General features: G+C 36.6%; 1 protein-coding gene across 12 annotated transcripts in view; it reads right to left on the bottom strand.

Annotated features, from left to right (window-relative positions):
* GRIK2 (glutamate ionotropic receptor kainate type subunit 2) overlaps positions 1-19,647 on the bottom strand; it is a 411,583-nt gene that overhangs the window by 194,421 nt on the left and 197,515 nt on the right. For 11 of the 12 annotated variants that reach the window (XR_014582476.1, XM_083831531.1, XM_083831527.1 and 8 more), the window contains 2 exons: positions 6,374-6,517; positions 5,072-5,179 (listed from right to left, as the gene is read on the bottom strand). Coding sequence is in view for 11 of the 12 variants with exons in the window: in XM_083831531.1 (XP_083687657.1) it covers positions 5,072-5,179; positions 6,374-6,517 (252 nt within the window). In the remaining variant the exon portion in view is untranslated. Of the gene's footprint in view, positions 1-3,174; positions 3,570-5,071; positions 5,180-6,373; positions 6,518-19,647 lie in introns of those variants that run through there. The other variant, XM_083831526.1, reaches the window with a different exon arrangement.

Below are 19,647 nucleotides of genomic sequence, written 5' to 3'. Positions count from 1 at the left end.
AACAGTAGTTTCACAACAACTGGGAGAAAGGAATGAGAAATTGTGAGAGAAACAGCCCTGCAGACCCCAAGGTCAGTGCAGAAGTAGGGCAGGAGGTGCTCCAGGTGACAGAGCTGAAGTTCCCTGCAGACCTTGAAGAGGCCCATGCTCTGGCGTGGAGCCTCTTCTGGCTCCACGCTGCAGCCTGTGGAGGAGCCCCCGGTGGAGCAGGTGGATGTGGCCTGGAGGAGGCTGCAGCCCATGGAGAGCCCCTGCAGGAGCAGGCCTCGGGCCGGAGCTGCAGCCCATGGAGAGGAGCCCACGCAGGAGCAGGGGGTATGGGGGGAGCTGCCACCCATGGGGGACCCGTGTTGGAGCAGTTCGCTCCTGATGGATGGACCCTGTGGTACGGAGCCATGTTGGAGCAGTTCTTGAAGAGCTGCTGCTTGTGGGAAGCCCACACAGGATAAGTTCGGGAAGGACGGCATCCCGTGGGAGGGACCCCATGCGGAGCAGGGGCAGAGAGTGACCATGAAGGAACAGCAGAGACGAAGCATTAGGGACTGACCACAGCCCCTGTTCCCTGTTCCCCTGCACCACTCAGGGCGAGGAGGTGGTAGAAGAGGGTGGATGGAGTGCAAGTGTTTTTAGTTTGCTTGTAGTTTCTGACTGTTCTAGTCCATTTGTGATAGGCAATCAATTATATTAAACTCCCTATGCTGAGTCTGTTTTACCCGTGATGATAATAGTTGAGTGATCACCCTGTCCTTACCTCAACCCTTCAGCCCTTTTCATCGTATTTTCTCCCCCCTTCCCTTTGAGGATGGGGAGTGAGAGAGTGGTTGTGGAGGAGTTCAGCTGCACAGCTGGGTAAAGCCACCACAGTAGGGAGAGGAGGAGTTAGTAGAAGAGTGCAGGAAAAAATGTGTATGATGGAGAGATGGAGCACACAATGTAAAGGAAGGGGACAGAGAGAGGAGAGAGTGCGAAGTGAATGAGATTCAGCTTTAAAATGAAAACAATGGAAAGAGAAGGGAAGATGAGGGGAGGGGAGGGAAGGAAAAACAGCTCTCAAATGAAAGAACTGGCTAAAATGTATTCTCTCTACTGGAAAGCATAATAGGGTTTGCGTTCTTTCAGAATAAACAAGTTTTCTTCGAAGACATTTTTAGTTGAGATGGATTTCTCTTTCTCAGTAAAATAACCTATAAGAATCAAATACTAAGCAATTCAGGCTAATGAGCATATAGCTTAAGTTTCCTTAATGGAATCATCACAGAATGGCTTAGGTCCAAAGAGACCTTAAAGGTCATCTAGTTCCAACCCTGCCTGCCATGAGCAGGGATGCTACCCATTAGGTCAGGTTGCCCAGGGTCTCATCCAACACCTCCAGGGATGGGGCATCCACTATTTCTCTGGGCAACCAATACATTTTTCTGAACAACCATCCTTTTCCTAATCCGCTATCACTACACCCTACAGTAACTGCTCTACTTTTGCTTATATGTATCTTTAAATGTGTAGCATTCCTCATCATTCTTTGCCAACACTTTCCCAACTCCTAAACTTTAATAATGATAACTAATTGTTACTGTTCATTCCAAAGCTTGTCAGAATATTTTGTTGAAGAAGTAATATTATCACATCCCTTTAAAGCGAAAATGCACCACAAAGTGCACCACAAAGGCAGTGAAGATGCTCCTTTTCTCTGAGCACCCATATACACAGCTCAAGCACACATTGGTTGTTTTAAAACATCCATATCCTTTTACTACTGTTTCTGTTATTGTCTCTCACATATCTTTCATTATTACTACTTCCCAAGTCTGTGTTTTAGAGTACTGTATTTTCTGTGCTTTTATTTCCTTCACATATTTCTAATCTCTGTAGACTTTTTTTTTTAACTTCTGTATTTTCAGTGGGTTATGTATCTCCTAATATATTGTCAACTAAGAATTAAATTAACATGCTTTTGTGTTTCTACCTTTATATTGATATGGAAGGTAAAATATAAAACGAACATATAATACAGATCCATATGGAAGATACCATTCCTTTAGCCCACTACACATCCATTATGCACTATCTTACATCAATGTTCTCCTGGGAAAGTTCCAGTCCACATACTTATTAACAAAAAATTGTTAATAAAGTCAACTTTTTTTTTAGTAAGGTTGTGAAGTAGTACCAGGTATGTCACTTGAATGCAAATATATTACACTGTCTCCCTTCCTTTAATTGTTTTGCATTTCTGCCAGGAAAGAAATTAAGTACACTTTAAAGATTTTTTTCCTGAAAACCCATGCTGCTTGATAGTTCTCAAATGCCGCCTGATGTCCTTATAGTCATCCTAGATTTCAGAGACTTCCTTTTCTCATTTTCAACAGCTTATCACTTCCTTATATGCAGACTCTTCAGCCACTACTGACTTATTCAGCTATTCCCATGTCATAAACTCTTCCATTTATGTTTTCAGTAAGGAAGACAGGTTGCATTGTTCCTACTATTCTCATAAACAAAGCAAATTTGCTTTGCAACTTTAATCACAATTATACACTGTCTTTCCTTAACTTTGCCTAACTCCCTTCATGGAATACTTCATAGTAAGCCATTTTAATATCCAAGCATTGCTTCATGTTTTAAGATATAGTTTAGTTCTATAATCACAGGTTTTCCACTGGACCTTTTTGAAAATCACATTACCTATTTAGTTGTTTCAAAGCAAGCTCACACCTTATGAACTTCTTTGAGTGAGGTGGGGGTTGGTCTATTCTCCCACATGCCTAGTGACAGGACGAGGGGGAATGGGCTAAAGTTGCACCAGGGGAGGTTTAGGTTGGATATTAGGAAGAACTTCTTTACTGAAAGGGTTGTTAGGCATTGGAATGGGCTGCCCAGGGAAGTGGTTGAGTCACCATCCCTGGAGGTCTTTAAAAGACGTTTAGATGTTGAGCTTAGTGATATGGTTTAGTGGAGGACTTGTTAGTGTTAGGTCAAAGGTTGGACTAGGTGATCTTGGAGGTCTCTTCCAACCTAGATGATTCTGTGATATCTTCCTAATAAGAAAACATTAATATCCCAAAACTAGTATCAGGGAAAAATGTTTGGAGAAATATGTTGTTTAAACTAATGTCTCTATTCAGCTATTTGCAGGAGAAAAAAAAAAAAAAACGAAATAGAACTGCAGCATGGTGGTTTCCCTGAATTTCTCTTTTTTATTTGTCAGTACAATATTGCCTTGGGGCAACAGAGGATAAAACTTTATCTGAAGATGAAGGAAAGCAGAGTGTTTACAGAACACCACATCTAAATAACAACTATACAGTAAATAAAAACTAAATACATTGCCCTGCAGATGGAAACCTTTGTCTGCTGATCATAACATTGTGAGACACTGCAGCCTCCTGCATTGCCTCTCTATACCAGGTTGGTCAGTGATGAAGGGGAACGTGATCTTTTTTCAGATCACTGTGGAGTTACGTAGGTAGGCCAAATAGATGTAGGTGTTCCCAAGGCCATTAGTTCAAATCTCGACAATATTAGGATTCAAAAAAGGACATTTCTTAATCTTTCAGTCTCTCCCTCTATCTCTGTAGAAGAAAAAATTCATGTCAGAAGATAGACAAACTTGTCAGGCTGCCTATTCTTAATTTTTAATGCCCCTTACAAATAGAAAACTTGTATTCCAAGGAAAGAATAAAAGTTCTCTCTTAAAATACAGAGAAATTCCAAAATTATTTTATTTCTTTTTCAGGCAAATTTTACCGAATTAGTAAGATGCAAAGAAAATACATATACCCACATGTTTACACATAGGTGATGGGATTGGAACTGTATGTAAAGCTAAGCTCAATATAGATCAAACTATAATGCATGGTTCAAGGTCCAACTGTCTACTCTTCACCAGGTTCTCTCAAAACTATGGATGTGGCTAGAAGTATGCAGTTAAGAGGCTACTGTCAGACACCAGATTAGCAACTTTAGAAGATTTTGAAGCCAGATATCAGGCAGGGAATAGGCACTCTACATGTAACACATTGAATGTTTTTGGAAGCCTGTACATTGTAATGCCTTTAACGTAGAGTCTCAATTTAGAAGTTGATGTTAAACTCCTGATTTATTTTTTTTAATGGGTATTATTTGTATGATATACAATGGCAGCATGAAAATCTACTTGCAGCATCAACAGTCATTTTTAAGTCTTGTTTCCTGAAATTATGTTTAAGAAGTAGGTATGTAGAAAAGGTATGCTTTTCAAGATATTCTAAGGATTCCTCTAATTTTTTCTCTCAGGTCTGTCTCATATTTCAAGGCAGATTTCCTGAATCCAAGAACTCCAAATTTTATGGTTGTGACATTCAAATTTGAGCACCTAGGGATTTAGCACAGCACTTCCACTTGACAATGAAGTGAAATGTGCTTGGCAGGTCCCCTCGACTCTCTGAAATTGACTGAATTGAACAATGTTTATGCATTTGTTATGGCATTGTCTGAAGAAAGTGACACTAGCATTTGGAAAGAACTTCCTTTGGAATCAAACACCTAAATGTATAGACCTGTTTTCATAAGTATCCAGAACCAATGAGCCATGGTAAGAGGAAGTATAGATCTGGAGTCTCCCACATTTTTGAAGAGAATAAATAATGTTCATACTTACTTAGGGGAATTTGCTTTGTAATAATGACACAATTGTCTGAGAGACATGCACAAATACTAAGAGGAAAATCTCAATGTTTTTAATTTTAATGGTGCTGAAACACACATAAAATCACCATGGGGAAAAACATATTGCATAAAAAGTATTTAAGTTGTCAGAACTAATGTTTCAGTTTTACTGTCTTCTAAGAAAAAACAACCCTACACACATAAGGTTTTGAGTCAGAACTATTTCTGAAAAAAAAAAAAAAAACCTTTCAAAACCACATATTTATTCCCATATAAAATTTCATTTTGTTGTAGATGGTATATAAATGTTTGTTTTTTATCCAGAGGAAAAAAATAAGTTCCTTTTGTGAGATTAGAGGGAGGGAGGGGGCAAAGAAGGCTAAGTTTTTATGTTTTACATCAGTTTAGAGATAAACATCTTACACACCTTTTCAAGACCTTCTTCCTTGAGGCTGATAACATCTAAATCAAAATCCGTCCTTAAGCCATTAGATTTGTTGAAAGTTATCCTGCCTGTGAGGCCTTCCCAGTGAGCCTAGAGAAAAAGAAAAGAAAAGTCTATAAATACCTCTTCCTATATTTCCCCAGAAAGAAAAATTTTACCAAATTCTGTCAAAATGGGAATATTATTTACCTAAATCATTGTGGCTGATTTAAATATATATATATATATATCATATTCACTTTTTGCTAATTAAATTAACCTTTCTTTAATCTTCATAGACAACTTTTTAATCAACTTTCCACGTTAGCCAATAAACTCTTCATTTCTCCATTATTGATGCATGCAGTATTCATGCAGTTCTGTTTCCCTGCTCCCCAACCCGAATCTCTTCCATTAACTCTGGATTTAATTCTTCTGTCAGGACATTTGAGTCAAAATTTTGCAAGATGCTGCGTCCTCTGAAACCATGCTAAGACACCAAAAATTGAGGTCACTGAGCCAGTCTTTCAGAGTTGATTCCTTACTAATTTAATTAATATCGTATTAAAAAAAATAAAAAAAATAAACTTACAGTCAGCATGGTTCTTAAACTATATTAAACTAGAGGAAGAAGTATGGAAGACAGTTATCTTAAAATCAATTAGTATTAAAAACAGGATTATATTCCATTGCAAATATTTATCTTTACCATGGTATTTTGCATATCTAGAATGAGAAACTAGTAGTTATTTACAGTACAAGAATACCCTATTTGAATATTCTATAATCTTAAGCACCTTAAATCTCCTAGATAGTACTATAACTTTAAATTTATCTAACCATATCTCAGCAGTATACTAGGAGAACAATGCTATATATATTTACCATGGCAAAAGAAGTGAAAATTAAAACTTCATTCTTGGCCTCTTCAAACTTATACTAGCATTTAGTTGCTGAATTTTTCATAGTTAGTCTATGGTTTGGGGTCTTGGGGGTTGTTTTTTTAATTCCACAAACATTCCAAAAACACTCAGAAGTATCCACAATTAAAAGTTTTATTTAGAATGCAGTTATTTTACCCTTTTATGTTTCTGTGTATGATACACTTTGTACCAACTAGGACTGGAAAACCTGTTTGCAAATAAAAATGTTTCTTATCTGTCAATCTCTTTAAACATAAGCTCATAGTCTCACTCACCTACTAAAAAATAAAAAAGCAGAATTCAAGTAGAATTAGAATAAAATGAAATGGGAGTTGGGAGAAAGGAAAATAAGGAAGCAGGATATATTTTATTAGTGACTTACCTCCTTAATGAGACTCATAAAGCGGGTCCCAAAGCGCCATGGTTTGTGGCGATTACACTGTAGTGAACTGACAGTCATCTGTGGGAACTGCTGGACAGCCACTGATACCACATGAACTGCATCATACATTAGAGCTGCATCCGTCTAAAATTAGAATGAAATCAGCACCATGAGCACAAAATGAAAACAAGTGACAACCCAGCAGTGAGGGAACGAAACAGAAGTTTAGCACCGCTCATTACACTACAGGGAGAAAACTATCTGATTGTGCAGCACTGTGACAGCCTGATTGCCAAGTCCCACAGAAGCGTCAGGACCTTTAGTCTCAGTTCTTCTCTTTTTAAAGCTGAAATAAGGGCCCAAATATCAATTTTATAGGATCACAGAAGGACACCAGTACCTCTGATGACTCACACTACCTTAAAGAAAGCAGTGTTTTAGGAGGCTGCACTGTACGCATGCAGGTTTGACTCATGTCAGTTATTTCCATCAGTGAGAAGAAAAAAATAGATTAGCAAAGTAGCAAGACCTTGACAATGAAGGAAAGTATACAGACTAAGGAAATAATGGTTTTCCATTTGGAATTACAGACTAGATACAGTCCCAAAGGTATTCAACTGATTCATTTATAAGTTTTTATAGGAATCGGTTTAAATCCTTAAGACAGACCTAATCAATATTTTCTACAAAGCAGTGGCAAATTAGAATTGCGTTGAAATCCACATTCATTTTAACTGTTTTCATGTCCCATTCTAAATAAATGGGCTAGTCATGGTATATGCTAACTACTGTTGTATTACCAAAGGACAGAGGCAGCCTCCCAGTACATACTGTACACAAGAAACTGAAATCATTCCTCTTCTGTTTGATAAACAGAGACAAGACTTGGAATCAAAGGCAAGAGAGGACCTTAGATTCTGCTTGTGGAAATAAATACTATGCCATCTGCTCAGTATACCTTAGAGAAAACGGACCTATTTCCCCTTCTCATTCACATAATTAGTGAGCTGTGAAATTAGTTCTTTAATGGACAGGAAACCTGGAGATTATTGCACTTGTCACAATACAATACAATGCAATACAAAATAAGCTTATATAGTGCCTTTCATGCAAATGCATCCCAAGGCTCTTTACAATAAAATTAAACATAAAAATGCAAAAGAGCTCTACCATTATAGCCCATAAGACACTGTTAAAGGGGAAAATATACGTTTACATTTAAATGGCTCTCCCAGGGAGAGATTTCAAAACTCAAACAGAAATAAATTCCAATTTTAACATAGCTAGTATAATAGGTTTCAATGATCTCAGATGCCAAGCAGTTTATACAGACACTCCAAATTAACCAGAAATTATTTTTGCTGCCAAATCGTTCATTATCTTTAAGGCATTACAGTGCTTTTAAGGCAAGCTAATATCTGACAAGGAGACAGCAAAAGTCCCAGAAGTCAGAATGACATGCTGAGTAAGCATCGTACAAAGCTTAATATTCTAGTACTTCACAGAAGTTGGAGTCTAGACAATAATTTAAAAAATAAACTATAAAATAAGTTCATACATAAGTCTGGTTCAGAAATGAAAATAGTATGTGGTTTTTTTTTTTTTGCTTTTTGTTGTTGTTTTTTTATCAGCTTTACATCTAAACACATAGTCCTTGCACCAATGGATGAAAATTGAAATTGCTATGAGACTTAAGCAAAATCATTCCCATTAAGAAGCAACCAGAACTTCAAAAACAACATTAACTGATTAATTAGATATAAATTTGGACATGGAACCAATAAGACTCATCAGCAAGAATCAAATGGACATTATGCCAGACGCAGAGCAACATGGCTTTTTGTCAAATTCTATAAGCCACTGAGCTGGAAATCTGTAGGATGAAAGGACAGTCAACTCCAGTGGAAGCATTAAAAAAGCCACTGCAGTTTTGGAAGTAATTTGAATCCTGTTAATATTCTTCATACTCCACTGATGAACATTGCTTCACTGGAAATAAATCTAAATCAGAACGCACTTCTTTTAAATGCACACAACATAAACTAATCACTGGCTAGAAGCTGAGTGTCCAATTTGATCTTTAGATGCTGCAAGATAAATCCATTATTTACATAGGCTGAGATTCCATAGACCACCTTGTATAGGAACATTAAAGTTAAATGTAGGCTTAATTGTTTGTACTGAATAGATAGAACCACATGCTCAAAAATATATTGGTTTATTGATTCAATATCACACTCATCTCTTTGGGTGCAATCACCGATTTTACTGAACAGGAAATAAACAGTGCAGAACTACGGAAAAGATATAAAACATGTGCTTGAATTTGCAAGTTGCGCTGTCCTCTTGCTTGGTCACTTTATCTTTCATCTGAGAGACAGAAGGAACTGATAGCAATTGTACTACTTCCCCACCATCATTTGTTAAGCTTGCTAAGCATTTTTGTCTCTCACTGCCATCTGTCCACGCTGCTTTCTTTGCCTTAAATCATGTTATTGGAATGATGCTTTGTGATACAGGAAGTGCTGCAGGTTTCAGCAAGAAACTCAGAGACTTGGGAAAAAAATGTCCCCCAAATTTTAGGATTCTTTATCTTATCTAAACAGAGACTGGCAGCCTGAACAGTTCTTGAATTTCAGAACCTGCTACAACATTTCCATTCACTGAAGAACAAATAACGAGATCAGTACTTTTCAGTTAACTTGTATAAACCTTTTAAATATTATGGTGTATCTCACAAAGATATATCTTGGTACAGTTTTTGAGCCATAGTTTTTTGTTTTGTTGGTTTTTTGTTTGTTTCACAGTTGTTATTAATCAGGACTTGTTTGAATACAAATAAACATCAAAAATACTGCTTGTGACAGTCAGTTGCATGTCTACTACCACAAAAGAAAAAACTACAACTACAGAAGCTATAAAAGTTTTCATCAAATTGAAATAGAATGAGATCTACTTTAAGACATCAAATGACAGCTGTCCGTGACTACAAGTCTTTCTTTCAGTTGAGTCAATGAAGTAACAAAACAGCTTTTAGCACTCAGATAACAGTTTAATCAGAGAAGTTCTCAGTCACAGTACACTTCAAACAGAAAGTACCAATATCTGTGTTTACTTTTTATTCTGAACTCAGTTGGATACTACACATTTCTTCTCAATACTGCTCTGACATTCCTTTACCTCCTGTCTTACTGTGGGTGTTGTGTTTGTCTCCACTAATTACATGTTTTTCTGTAACAGCACTAATCATTTGTGAGTCCTGCTTGCTAAATACTGTTGAACACATTTCAGGCAGGTATTCTAATCTCACTGTGGAAAGGCTCTGATGGAGACAGACTCAGTGTAAAGCACCCAGGGAAAAAGTCCTCTCTACTATTAGATAAAGGGTCTACTATTTCTCGCCAGGCCTCTTCAGTGTGGTCTTTTTCTTCTTCATCCACAATCCTACCCAAAGATGCTACAGGCACATGATAAGCTCTAGCAGATTTATGGCACACATTTGCTTCACCTGCTCTTACTGTAGGGAGGGTTTGGGTTTTCAGGGCTTGGAGCTAGGGCAAGAAGTTGGTAGGGTAGTATTTTTTACCAGTTTCTAACCTATATGGGAGGAACTGATGCAGAAGAAACCTAGTATTGGCTGGGTCTCAGCCAAGAAATCTTCCCCACATAACCAAACTGTTTGAATTGGTTTTCTATTATTTTTTTTTTTTTTGCCCTTCTCATGACATCTCAAAGGTAACCTTAAGCATGGCTGATAGCTTAGAGAAGAACCAGCTGAAAATCCTGAAACCAAATGGGATGTTTATGCACTATAGCAGCATCTTGAGAGCTAGGTCTGTATCTTAAGACATTCCAGAAGTAAGGAGAAATGCTCACACTCCGACATACAGATAAGTGCAATCCTAACAGAAGAGGTTTTCAAAATCATCACGGTTATGATCTACATAACCAACTTCAGAATTACACTAAGCAGGAGTTCATTGATGCCACTTGACATGTGACTCAATAAATTAGCTAATTACTTTTGAAATGTCTGTGCACAATTAACTATTAAGGGTTAAAAGAAATGCAGATTCCACATTTAATGACATATAATTGACATGTTTTTGTATGATATTCCCATTTACTTCCATCAAAGTAAATGAGGACCTCCTATACCAATAAACCACTCCTCTCCTGTTCATATCTCAGTGCTACAAATTGTCTCTGAATAGCAAAATATATCTGCTCTATTTTTTAGAAAACATGACTTTATCACGCACTCAAGTTTAATGTTAATTTAGGATTAAGGATTGCTAGACTAATTCTGTTTCTTCATGAATTGTAACAGAGAAGTACAATTCTCAAACAGAAAAATTATACTTCAGCCTTTACTATAACAAGTTGTAGCCCCTTATAATCTATATTAAAAGTAAAAAAAAAATGAGATGTTCCATAGGCATAATCTGGAAGAACTTTCAAAGACAGGTGATTAAAACCAGCTGGAATGTAAGGAAAAAAATAAATAAAAACAGATTTTCAATTAAATGAAACTAATGTGATTGTTTTTCCCCCAATTAAATTTGTTATTAATAAAAGCCTATGAAGAAACGTGATCTTCTACTTAAAAGGGGTTCCGTGCAGTACTTGGAAACACCAGGACAGTCACGTACTACTACTTGAGATAGCTCTGTCTTCCTGTCTCTAGTCAGTCAAATTTTGTCCTTGTGAAATAAGTCCAGCTACCTTTACAAGACTAAACTGCTCAGTCAGACACTAATGTACTCTGAAAAGTGTTGTGCATTAATTAAAATGAAGCTAAAAATTCTTTTAAAGTGTGACTTCATTTGCTCCATCAAAAATGAAATGAAACTGAAAAAAATGCTCACAAATGTATATCTGCATTTGTTTCCTTAGTAACCATGACGAAGTATCCAGATAAATGCATAAAACTGAAAGTACACTGGCCACTGATTTTTTTTTTTTTTAAAGAAAGTCATTGAAAATGTCCTTGAAAATGTTTGAAAACATTAAAAGCAATTTACATAAAGTCTTTCATGTATTCTGAAACTTACTTGATCATATCATACCCTTTCGTACTGACCGAAAACATGGTACAGGTTTTCCATTAGCTGCACATATAGCCACCTCAGACCACAGCATCCTCTGAAGTAAACCTTGTTCAGACTGACTACGGTCACTGGTTTAGCAAAGTGTTAACATGCATGCTTTTCATACTGCAACAAGATTCTCTCACTGAGAGTACTTATCCTTGCAGGACATAAACTGATTGTTGTATTTCCATTTGGCAAGGGGAGCGTACGTACATGAGACAGGGCATGTTCCATGAAGACTGAATTTTCCATTGTCCCGTATAAACGGTATTTTCTTACACAACACCAGTGCCTTGGATGTAACACTGGATGCAAAGTCAGATTTTGTTTTTCAACTCCCAGTGTGTATCAAGATTTTTTCTAGTCACCATCACAACAGGATGACAGGAGAATTTGGAGGGTAGCAGCAACTCTGCTTCTTTGCTATAACAGCCTCAGCACACAGTGGATAATGGACAGAACAGCCTAGTCAAATCTCCTTCACATCCAAGACACCCTTTTTGTGAAGAAATAACATTATTTTGGACATCTTACACAGAAGGATTCACAATAGCATACTTAATCACTTCAATGCCCTCAAGAACATCCTACAATCAACCTCTTTAACCTGCTATGAATCAATTCTCCTTTGGTAATTACATATTTTTCTCTCAGCTGTCCTTACTGTCCAATAATTTAATAAACAATGCAAAATTATTAATTATAAAACCTTGAATAAATGTCATAGTGCCTAAACAAACAAAACATCTCATTTTTTTCTTCTGTCAGTTGAATCCCCCACCACCTGCCTTCCTTTTTTTCCCGAATTAGTCTTATTTTCTAGATTATTTCCATTATGAACACAGTGAACAGAAATAGGCCTGTGTGAAGTAATTTTTTTTAATCATTATTTTCCTTTGAAGACTGAGTTTCTCACAGAAGTTGACTCTACCTCATTTCTTTTAAACAAGCCAGGAATAACCAAAAAGACATGAGAAAAATCTGACAACACACAAAAATCAGGACAACGTGACCACCTGCAGTGCAGAAGTGCCCTCATTATTAACGCTATTACTTTCCTTAAAAGCTGTCCCATCTGACAGAAAATGACAGAATTGCCATTAAAAGTTACTGAATATGAAGTACAGAAACTACAACAGTGGATACATAAAGGTCCAGGACAAGAGACAAAGACTGAAGAAAGCCATTTTTCTTTAAATTTTTCAGATCCTGCATTAAGCAAAAATGGTTGGCTAAGAAGATAAAGCATCCAACCATTCATGCCCTCTACAATTTAATTTTAATCACTGTAATCTGCAGTATTTTCCCAATTCCAAAATGCAAATCCTGAATATCGTGTCTTTCTCCCTACTCACATATTAAATGAACATTTGAAGATGAAAGTAAATATAGATTTGAATTTACTCTGATTCTTTTATGCACTATGAAATGACACTAAACTTTTTAATAGTTTTGCATTTCAGTACAATTGTACAGGATACTTGAAAGAAAGATAGAAAGGTGATTCATGCCATACTAATTTTATAAATGTAAAATGATTGTCATCACATCTGTTGTCACTCAAAAGTAATCATGTGACAAAGGATCCCACTTTTATTTTTATTCTATACAGTTTTGAATATACAGCTTGATGTGACACAGGTGTCAATAAAGAGGTTTATATTTTATATTGTAAACTAGATTCAGGAAAAAAGGTCCTTCAGGACACCCAGAAAGAATCAGGTGAGATTGGCTGTAAAAGCCAAATTCCACCATGCCACTGTCTATGAAAATTTTTTCTACTGAATGTGATCCAAGACATAAGGTATATACAAATCCCAGGTAGCTGTGCGTTAAATAAAGCCTATAGCCAGCCAATACAGCAAAACAGCTGGACAAAAAGACAAACACCTTTCCTAATTAAACTAATGTCAGTAGATCTGGTATAGTTTAACTTTCAAATACAGCTGGAAACGTTTAAGAAAAGCATAAAAGCAAACACACACTTTATCTTAACCTGTCTCAGGTTAAGAGTGATTTCAAGGCAATTAGTTAACAAAAAAACATTTACCAATCCAAAATATGACAAATCTAGACTGAGACAACTTGTTTCAAGCTCACCACAACATTCTCTCAGGTATCCTATATCTCTATGGGCTATGCACCCCACAGAAACTCCCATTAACAGTTTGAACGCAGTCTGGCCATCCATAATGGAAGAAGCATCCTTTCAGTGGCTCACAGTAACAATGATATTTGCAGAGCATTAAGTGTGATAGTTGTGTGCAGAGCTTGAGTCCAAGAACCTTCACTTGAATTTGCTCTTCAAGTTGTCTCTTATACAAGACTACAAGAATAACAACACTGAAAGAAATTCACTTTTTAAAAATATTTTTTTTTCCTTTTGTGACAGTTGAGTGATGTAAAAATATAGGTAGGAAATAAGCGGGTCATACAAGTCAGCATACTATTTCACAGAGATGTAACAACTGCCTGGAAGAATACAGAAGAATTAGATATCTTCTAACTGACAAATGAAAAAAAAAAGACATATAAAGAACATTGTTTCTGCAGCCTACAAAAATAGAGGCTGAGAACAACTGTTGAGGGGAAGAGAAAACAGGGAAGAAGAGTAAAGAGCACAGAAGAACCAGCATGGATGCAAAAATGACAAAACAATAACAATTAACAGGAGTCATTTTATCTTACGGATAGACAGAGGTTTAAGTTGTACTAGACTTAATCTTTTAACAATCGCTAAATGAACCACTGCACACGACCATCTACAGAAGATACTTCAGTTAGATGAGGCCTGACAAATGTAGTAGCATGCACACACATTTCAGAGACCCAACATATTTCTTCTGCTCAAAGAAAGCTCTCCTACTCAAAGCAATTATAACAAGTGAATGAAATTAAGAAGAAACGGCTTGCAAAACCAGTTCCTCCCCTCCTTGGTTAATAAAGTCTATTGCCCCTGAAATTATTTCACTTAATTCTCACTTGCTAACACATCTCACAAAACCATTTTGCTGAGTGAGATTTAATAAATCTCCCAGTCTGGGATTAAATTTTACTGTTTTATGAACTGTTAAATTGCATTGTATGCTTATTAAAGCTGGTGTTTTCTTACTTCTTGACACATTCCCAACTCAACACTGGGGTACAATTAAACAAACAGCAGAGATTTTCCTTTCACCCCCAAACATGCATTCCAATTGGCAACAAACTATGAGCATTAGCAAGCTATAAACAATGTGCATTTAAATTTTCTAAATATCAAAAGAACCTGTTAGAAACATTTTATTTATTTTTTAATATAGGGTAATATTTCAGATGAATAATCATCAGATGATGGCACAGCTGTTTAGATTTTTTTTAACACTTTGTTTCCTCATGAATTTTAAGCAGGGTGTTTATTTACAGAAATGTGTACACAATTTTTAGTAGAGAACGTATTATGACTGACAATACAGGTGAAAATTATTTCCCCCCTGCTCCCATCATCAAAATGCTTATTTTAACATCAGAACAAAGCAAGTGATTTTCTTCTTATACTACTTAAAAATGCTTAAAGCAAGTTAAAAATCTATAAAAAATAGATCAGGACAAATATATTTTTTTTTTTTTGGAAAAAATGTAGTCTTGTCTTACACAAAGAAAGAAATGAAAAATCAAGATTTTTCTTTTTTTTTTTTTCCCCCATATTTCATAGTTTGATCCCAAATTCTTAGAGAAATTAGGAAATGGAACATAAAACATCTACAAACTTTGAGAAAATGTCAAGAAAACAAAAGAATAGTCCAACAACTATTGATGCTGTTGCTACCTATCTAGCCATTCCATTTTCATTACATCGTAAAGAACGTGCATTATTATTGACAGTATAAAAGCACATTTCCCAGTATAAATGTTTGAAGTGTTAGAACTTTTTTCATCTCACAAAATAATCACAAATCATTGTGTAATTTCACACAGAATCGTCTAGGTTGGAAGAGACCTCCAACATCACCTAGTCCAACCTCTGAGCTAACACTAACAAGTCCTACACTAAACCTCTAAATCATATCACTAAGCTCTAAATCTAAATGTCTTTTAAAGACCTCCAGGGATGGCGACTCAACCACCTCCCTGGACAGCCCATTCCAATGCCTAACAACCCTTTCAGTAAAGAAGTTCTTCCTAATATCCAACCTAAACCTCCCCTGGTTTAGCCCATTCCCCCTCGTCCTGTCACCAGGCACGTGGGAGAATAGACCAACCCCCACCTCTCTACAGCCTCCTTTAAGGTATCTATAGAGTGTGATAAGGTCTCTCCTGAGCCTTCTCTTCTCCAGCCTGAACAATCCCAGCTCCCCCAGCTGCTCCTCATAAGACTTGTTCTCCAGACACCTCACCAGCTTCTTTGCCCTTCTCTAGACTCTCTCAAGAACCTCCATGTCCTTCTTGTAGTGAGGGGCCCAAAACTCAACACAGTACTTGAGGTGCGGCCTCATCAGAGCCAAGTACAGGGGGACAATCACTTCCCTAGACCTGCTGGCCAAATTATTTCTTATACAAGCCAGGATGCTGTTGGCCTTCTTGGCCACCTGAGCACACTGCTGGCTCATATTCAGCTGACTTTCAACCAATACTCCAATATTTGACGTACAGGTGAAGATAAGGTCACATTCACATTAAGCCGCATAATCCTGCAAAAAATCATAAGAGACCTAGAACCACAAAGCAAACATGCAAAGTAACGTCATCTTCCTATCCATAAGCATGCTCTAAAAATTACTCACCTGAAGAGGAGCTACATGTAGTAAAGGCACCTACTACTATATAGCTTGTTTACTCTGAAAGATCCTACTAGTTGTTACCTCAAAAACACATGCTTACTTCTCTCAACTCAGAAACACATCAGCCCATACGCTTTGACCCACCTAAAGAACCCTGCAACTGGCTAAATAAAAAAACAAAGCACTTACCCCCAAAGACCAGCTCAGGCAGAAAGAGCTCTCTGATAGGACACCTGCAGCTTATATACCATTAGGCCCACCTGGCACCCAATCAATCACCTGGGAAAGGGGCAGGGCAAAGCAAAACAGTAGAAATCAAGCAGGATGAGCAGCAGCTGTGTTGTTTGATTATCTGGCTTAGCTCAATGGTGTGCAAAGCACAGCACAGAGAACTGGGCTGTTTCTAGAAACAACAATTCCTGTGCTTTGGTTCAGCTTTGAATATTGAAAGGACAATATGACCAAGTAAGAAACTGAAACTATTTCATTACGCATTCTTTTCTAAACATCTCCCTAAGCTTAGGCCAATAATTGTGGGCATCTTTAATATTTTAATATAAATTGCTTTGTTTGCATTGTTGCCAGAAACATAATGAAGTAGGGTTACATCATCAAAAAACAAAACAAAAAAAAAAAAAAACTGTTACCCTTACTAATATTATCATAACATAGAAAACATAATACTAAACTGGGACCCAAAAGTAAGAAGCAATGCTTCTGCACTCTTCTTCCTATTTGATAGACTACTTATGGAGCTAAGAACTTCAAAGTAACTGACAATTAGTTGTGTAGGTAACCACTTTTACAGATTGATTTTAACTTATAGGAGGTGAAATTTTCAGACAACTTGAGATGTAACTACAGGAGATGTAACTCCTGTAGTAACTTTACTTTTTGTAGTGGCTTTAACATAGGTTTTTCTGAAATAAGAACGTCAGCAGTGTTTCTCTGGTCTGCTTGGCCTTAGATGCAGGATCTGAATTTCATTTCAACAAATAAAATGCTAAAGATTTAGAATACACCCTGAAGCACATCAGAAAATTCTGAGTTAAGTTTTCTAACATGGACACTTTTTCGTTAGCTATCTCTTATGGAGCAAAAGCTTAAATCTCAAGTATGAGTGAAAACTTCAGTTAGGGGAATAAGTAGAAAGGGCCTGAAATTTACAGGGTAGAATATTTAGAATTTAATCTTTTGCATTTTTTCAAAGTTTAAATTTGACTGGATGGCAGTCTGGTTTCAAAGCTAGTCTCTCTTTATGGGGTTTGCTATTCTGATGCACGCTTAAGCTGTGACTGATTTCCTCAGCTTCCTGATCGAATTCTCATTCTCACATATTTTTAAATGAACTGCTTATTGGACAGGTTATCTGTCAAGTATTCAGGGTGGTTTACTTCTTTCCAATCACAGATAGAGGAAAATGTACCCAATATAAATCATTCACTTTATATGGACATCTATATTATGTATTTTCTTAACACATCAGATCGTTCATCCTGAATTCCACCCTGAATTCCCACTTTTTATAGTAAATATTATTTGATATTAACTTTGATTTTTACTTATTTATTCACTTATTTTGGTAATATGGTGTGGGCAACTTATGTAACAAGAACATTTTCAAATTCCTGTATGTATCAGAAGGATATTTTTGCAGGTTAGGAATGTAAGTAACTTGTGTCCATTTCAGCATGTTTTTTCTTTTAAGTTACTTTTTGGAGGCCTAGTGGTGTCCCCCAGAGGTCAATACTGGGTCAACTGTTGTTCAGCTTATTCATTAATGGCCTGGACAATGGAACAGAGTGCACGCTCAGCAAGTTTGCTGACGACACAAAGCTCAGAGGAGTTCCTGATACCCCGGAGGGCTGTGCTGCCATTCAGAGGGACCTCAGCAAGCTGGAGGGTCAGGCCGAGAGGAACCTCATGAGCAACAGAACGAGAGGTAATGCGCACAAACTGAAGCACAGGAGGTTCCGGCTCAATATGAGAGGGCACTTCTTTACTGTGAGGGTGACAGAGCACCGTAACAGGTTGCCCAGAGAAGTTTTGAATATCTCCTTCTCTAGAGATATTCAAAACCTGCCTGGATGCCATCCTGTGCAATGTGCTCTAGGTGATCCTGCTCGGCAGGGGAGTTGGACTAGATATCTTCAGAGGTCTCTTCCAACCTCATACATTCTGTGATACTATTTTTGTAAAATGTTTGTACTTAAAATTCAAAATTTCACTTCCTCTATGTCCTTTGATTTTAGGAGGTATTCTGATTCTGAATTTAATTTTTCACACTAACAGAGAATATCTTCAGATAGTTCCTCTATATAAAGTTGTACATTTATAGAACTGTTATCTGGAATAAATACCATTAACTTTATTAAGAAAAAAAATTACAAAAAGTAATTCTATAATTAAATTTTTTTAGAAATTTCTTTTCTCTCATTTTCAGTTTTCTGGCTAACAAAGAAATTTACAGGATAAGGATTTCATAAGACCCTATACATGCCCCATCATGGCAGAAACTCTGCTAATCCGAGAAGCAAATGACTCTCAGTGTACTGATTGCAATAGTAAAAGCTATCTGCATAAGCATTTGCAGAACTGTATTTATAATGTGCATTTAGGAACAGTGTGTTATGATGTTAGGTTTCTATACATTTGGTAAAAAACATACATTAAATATCCAGGAGAAATTTAATCTGAAGTACTTTCTCAAACTTTCTTCTGACTTTTAGAAATTATGGTATCGGCTATAATATCTTTTGCCATAAAAAAATACCGTCATGCTTTTTAATGTGCCTTAAGTACAGATAGCAGAAAACTAATTACCAGAAGCAATGGGTCATTATTTGGTCTCATAGTCTATTTCCTTTCATCTGTTCCCCTGCTCGAAAATCAATGATTTTGATCACTATAACTCCATTAATCACATCTATAATAAAGAGCTGCCTGCTACTATTGTACTAGTTTAACTCACCACACAAAAAGTCCTTCTACATGAGCAGTTCATAAGCAATTATAGAAAGATCTTACTCAGCATATACACTGAACACGTTTGTACTCATACACAGCAAGAAAGTACAACTGACCTCAACTGAAGAGAGGCATGAATTTAGAATAACCAAGAGATTAAATAAATATCCCATTAAAAACGGAGAAAAGAAGCATTCAAAAGAATGAGTGTCATTATACTCTATTTTTATATCTCATAAAAGTTTCACGATGTGTGAGAATTTCAGAGCTTTCACACCTTTTAATTTTTCAATAAAATTTCAAAAATAAATGTACATTGATGACTTTGAAATGCAGAAACAAAACAGTTCTGAGCCTTCATAATGAATTGCCTTTTCCTGCTCTCACCAAGCTCCATTTATGTTTTTCTCCACTTAGAACTAATGACACATTTTAATATCCTCAGCAAAAAAAT

The sequence above is a fragment of the Anser anser genome (assembly GCF_964211835.1).
Source record: "Anser anser genome assembly, chromosome: 3".
Taxonomy (NCBI): domain Eukaryota; kingdom Metazoa; phylum Chordata; class Aves; order Anseriformes; family Anatidae; genus Anser; species Anser anser.
Note: the sequence above shows the minus strand (reverse complement) of the source record. Positions and strands in the feature narration are given on the sequence as shown.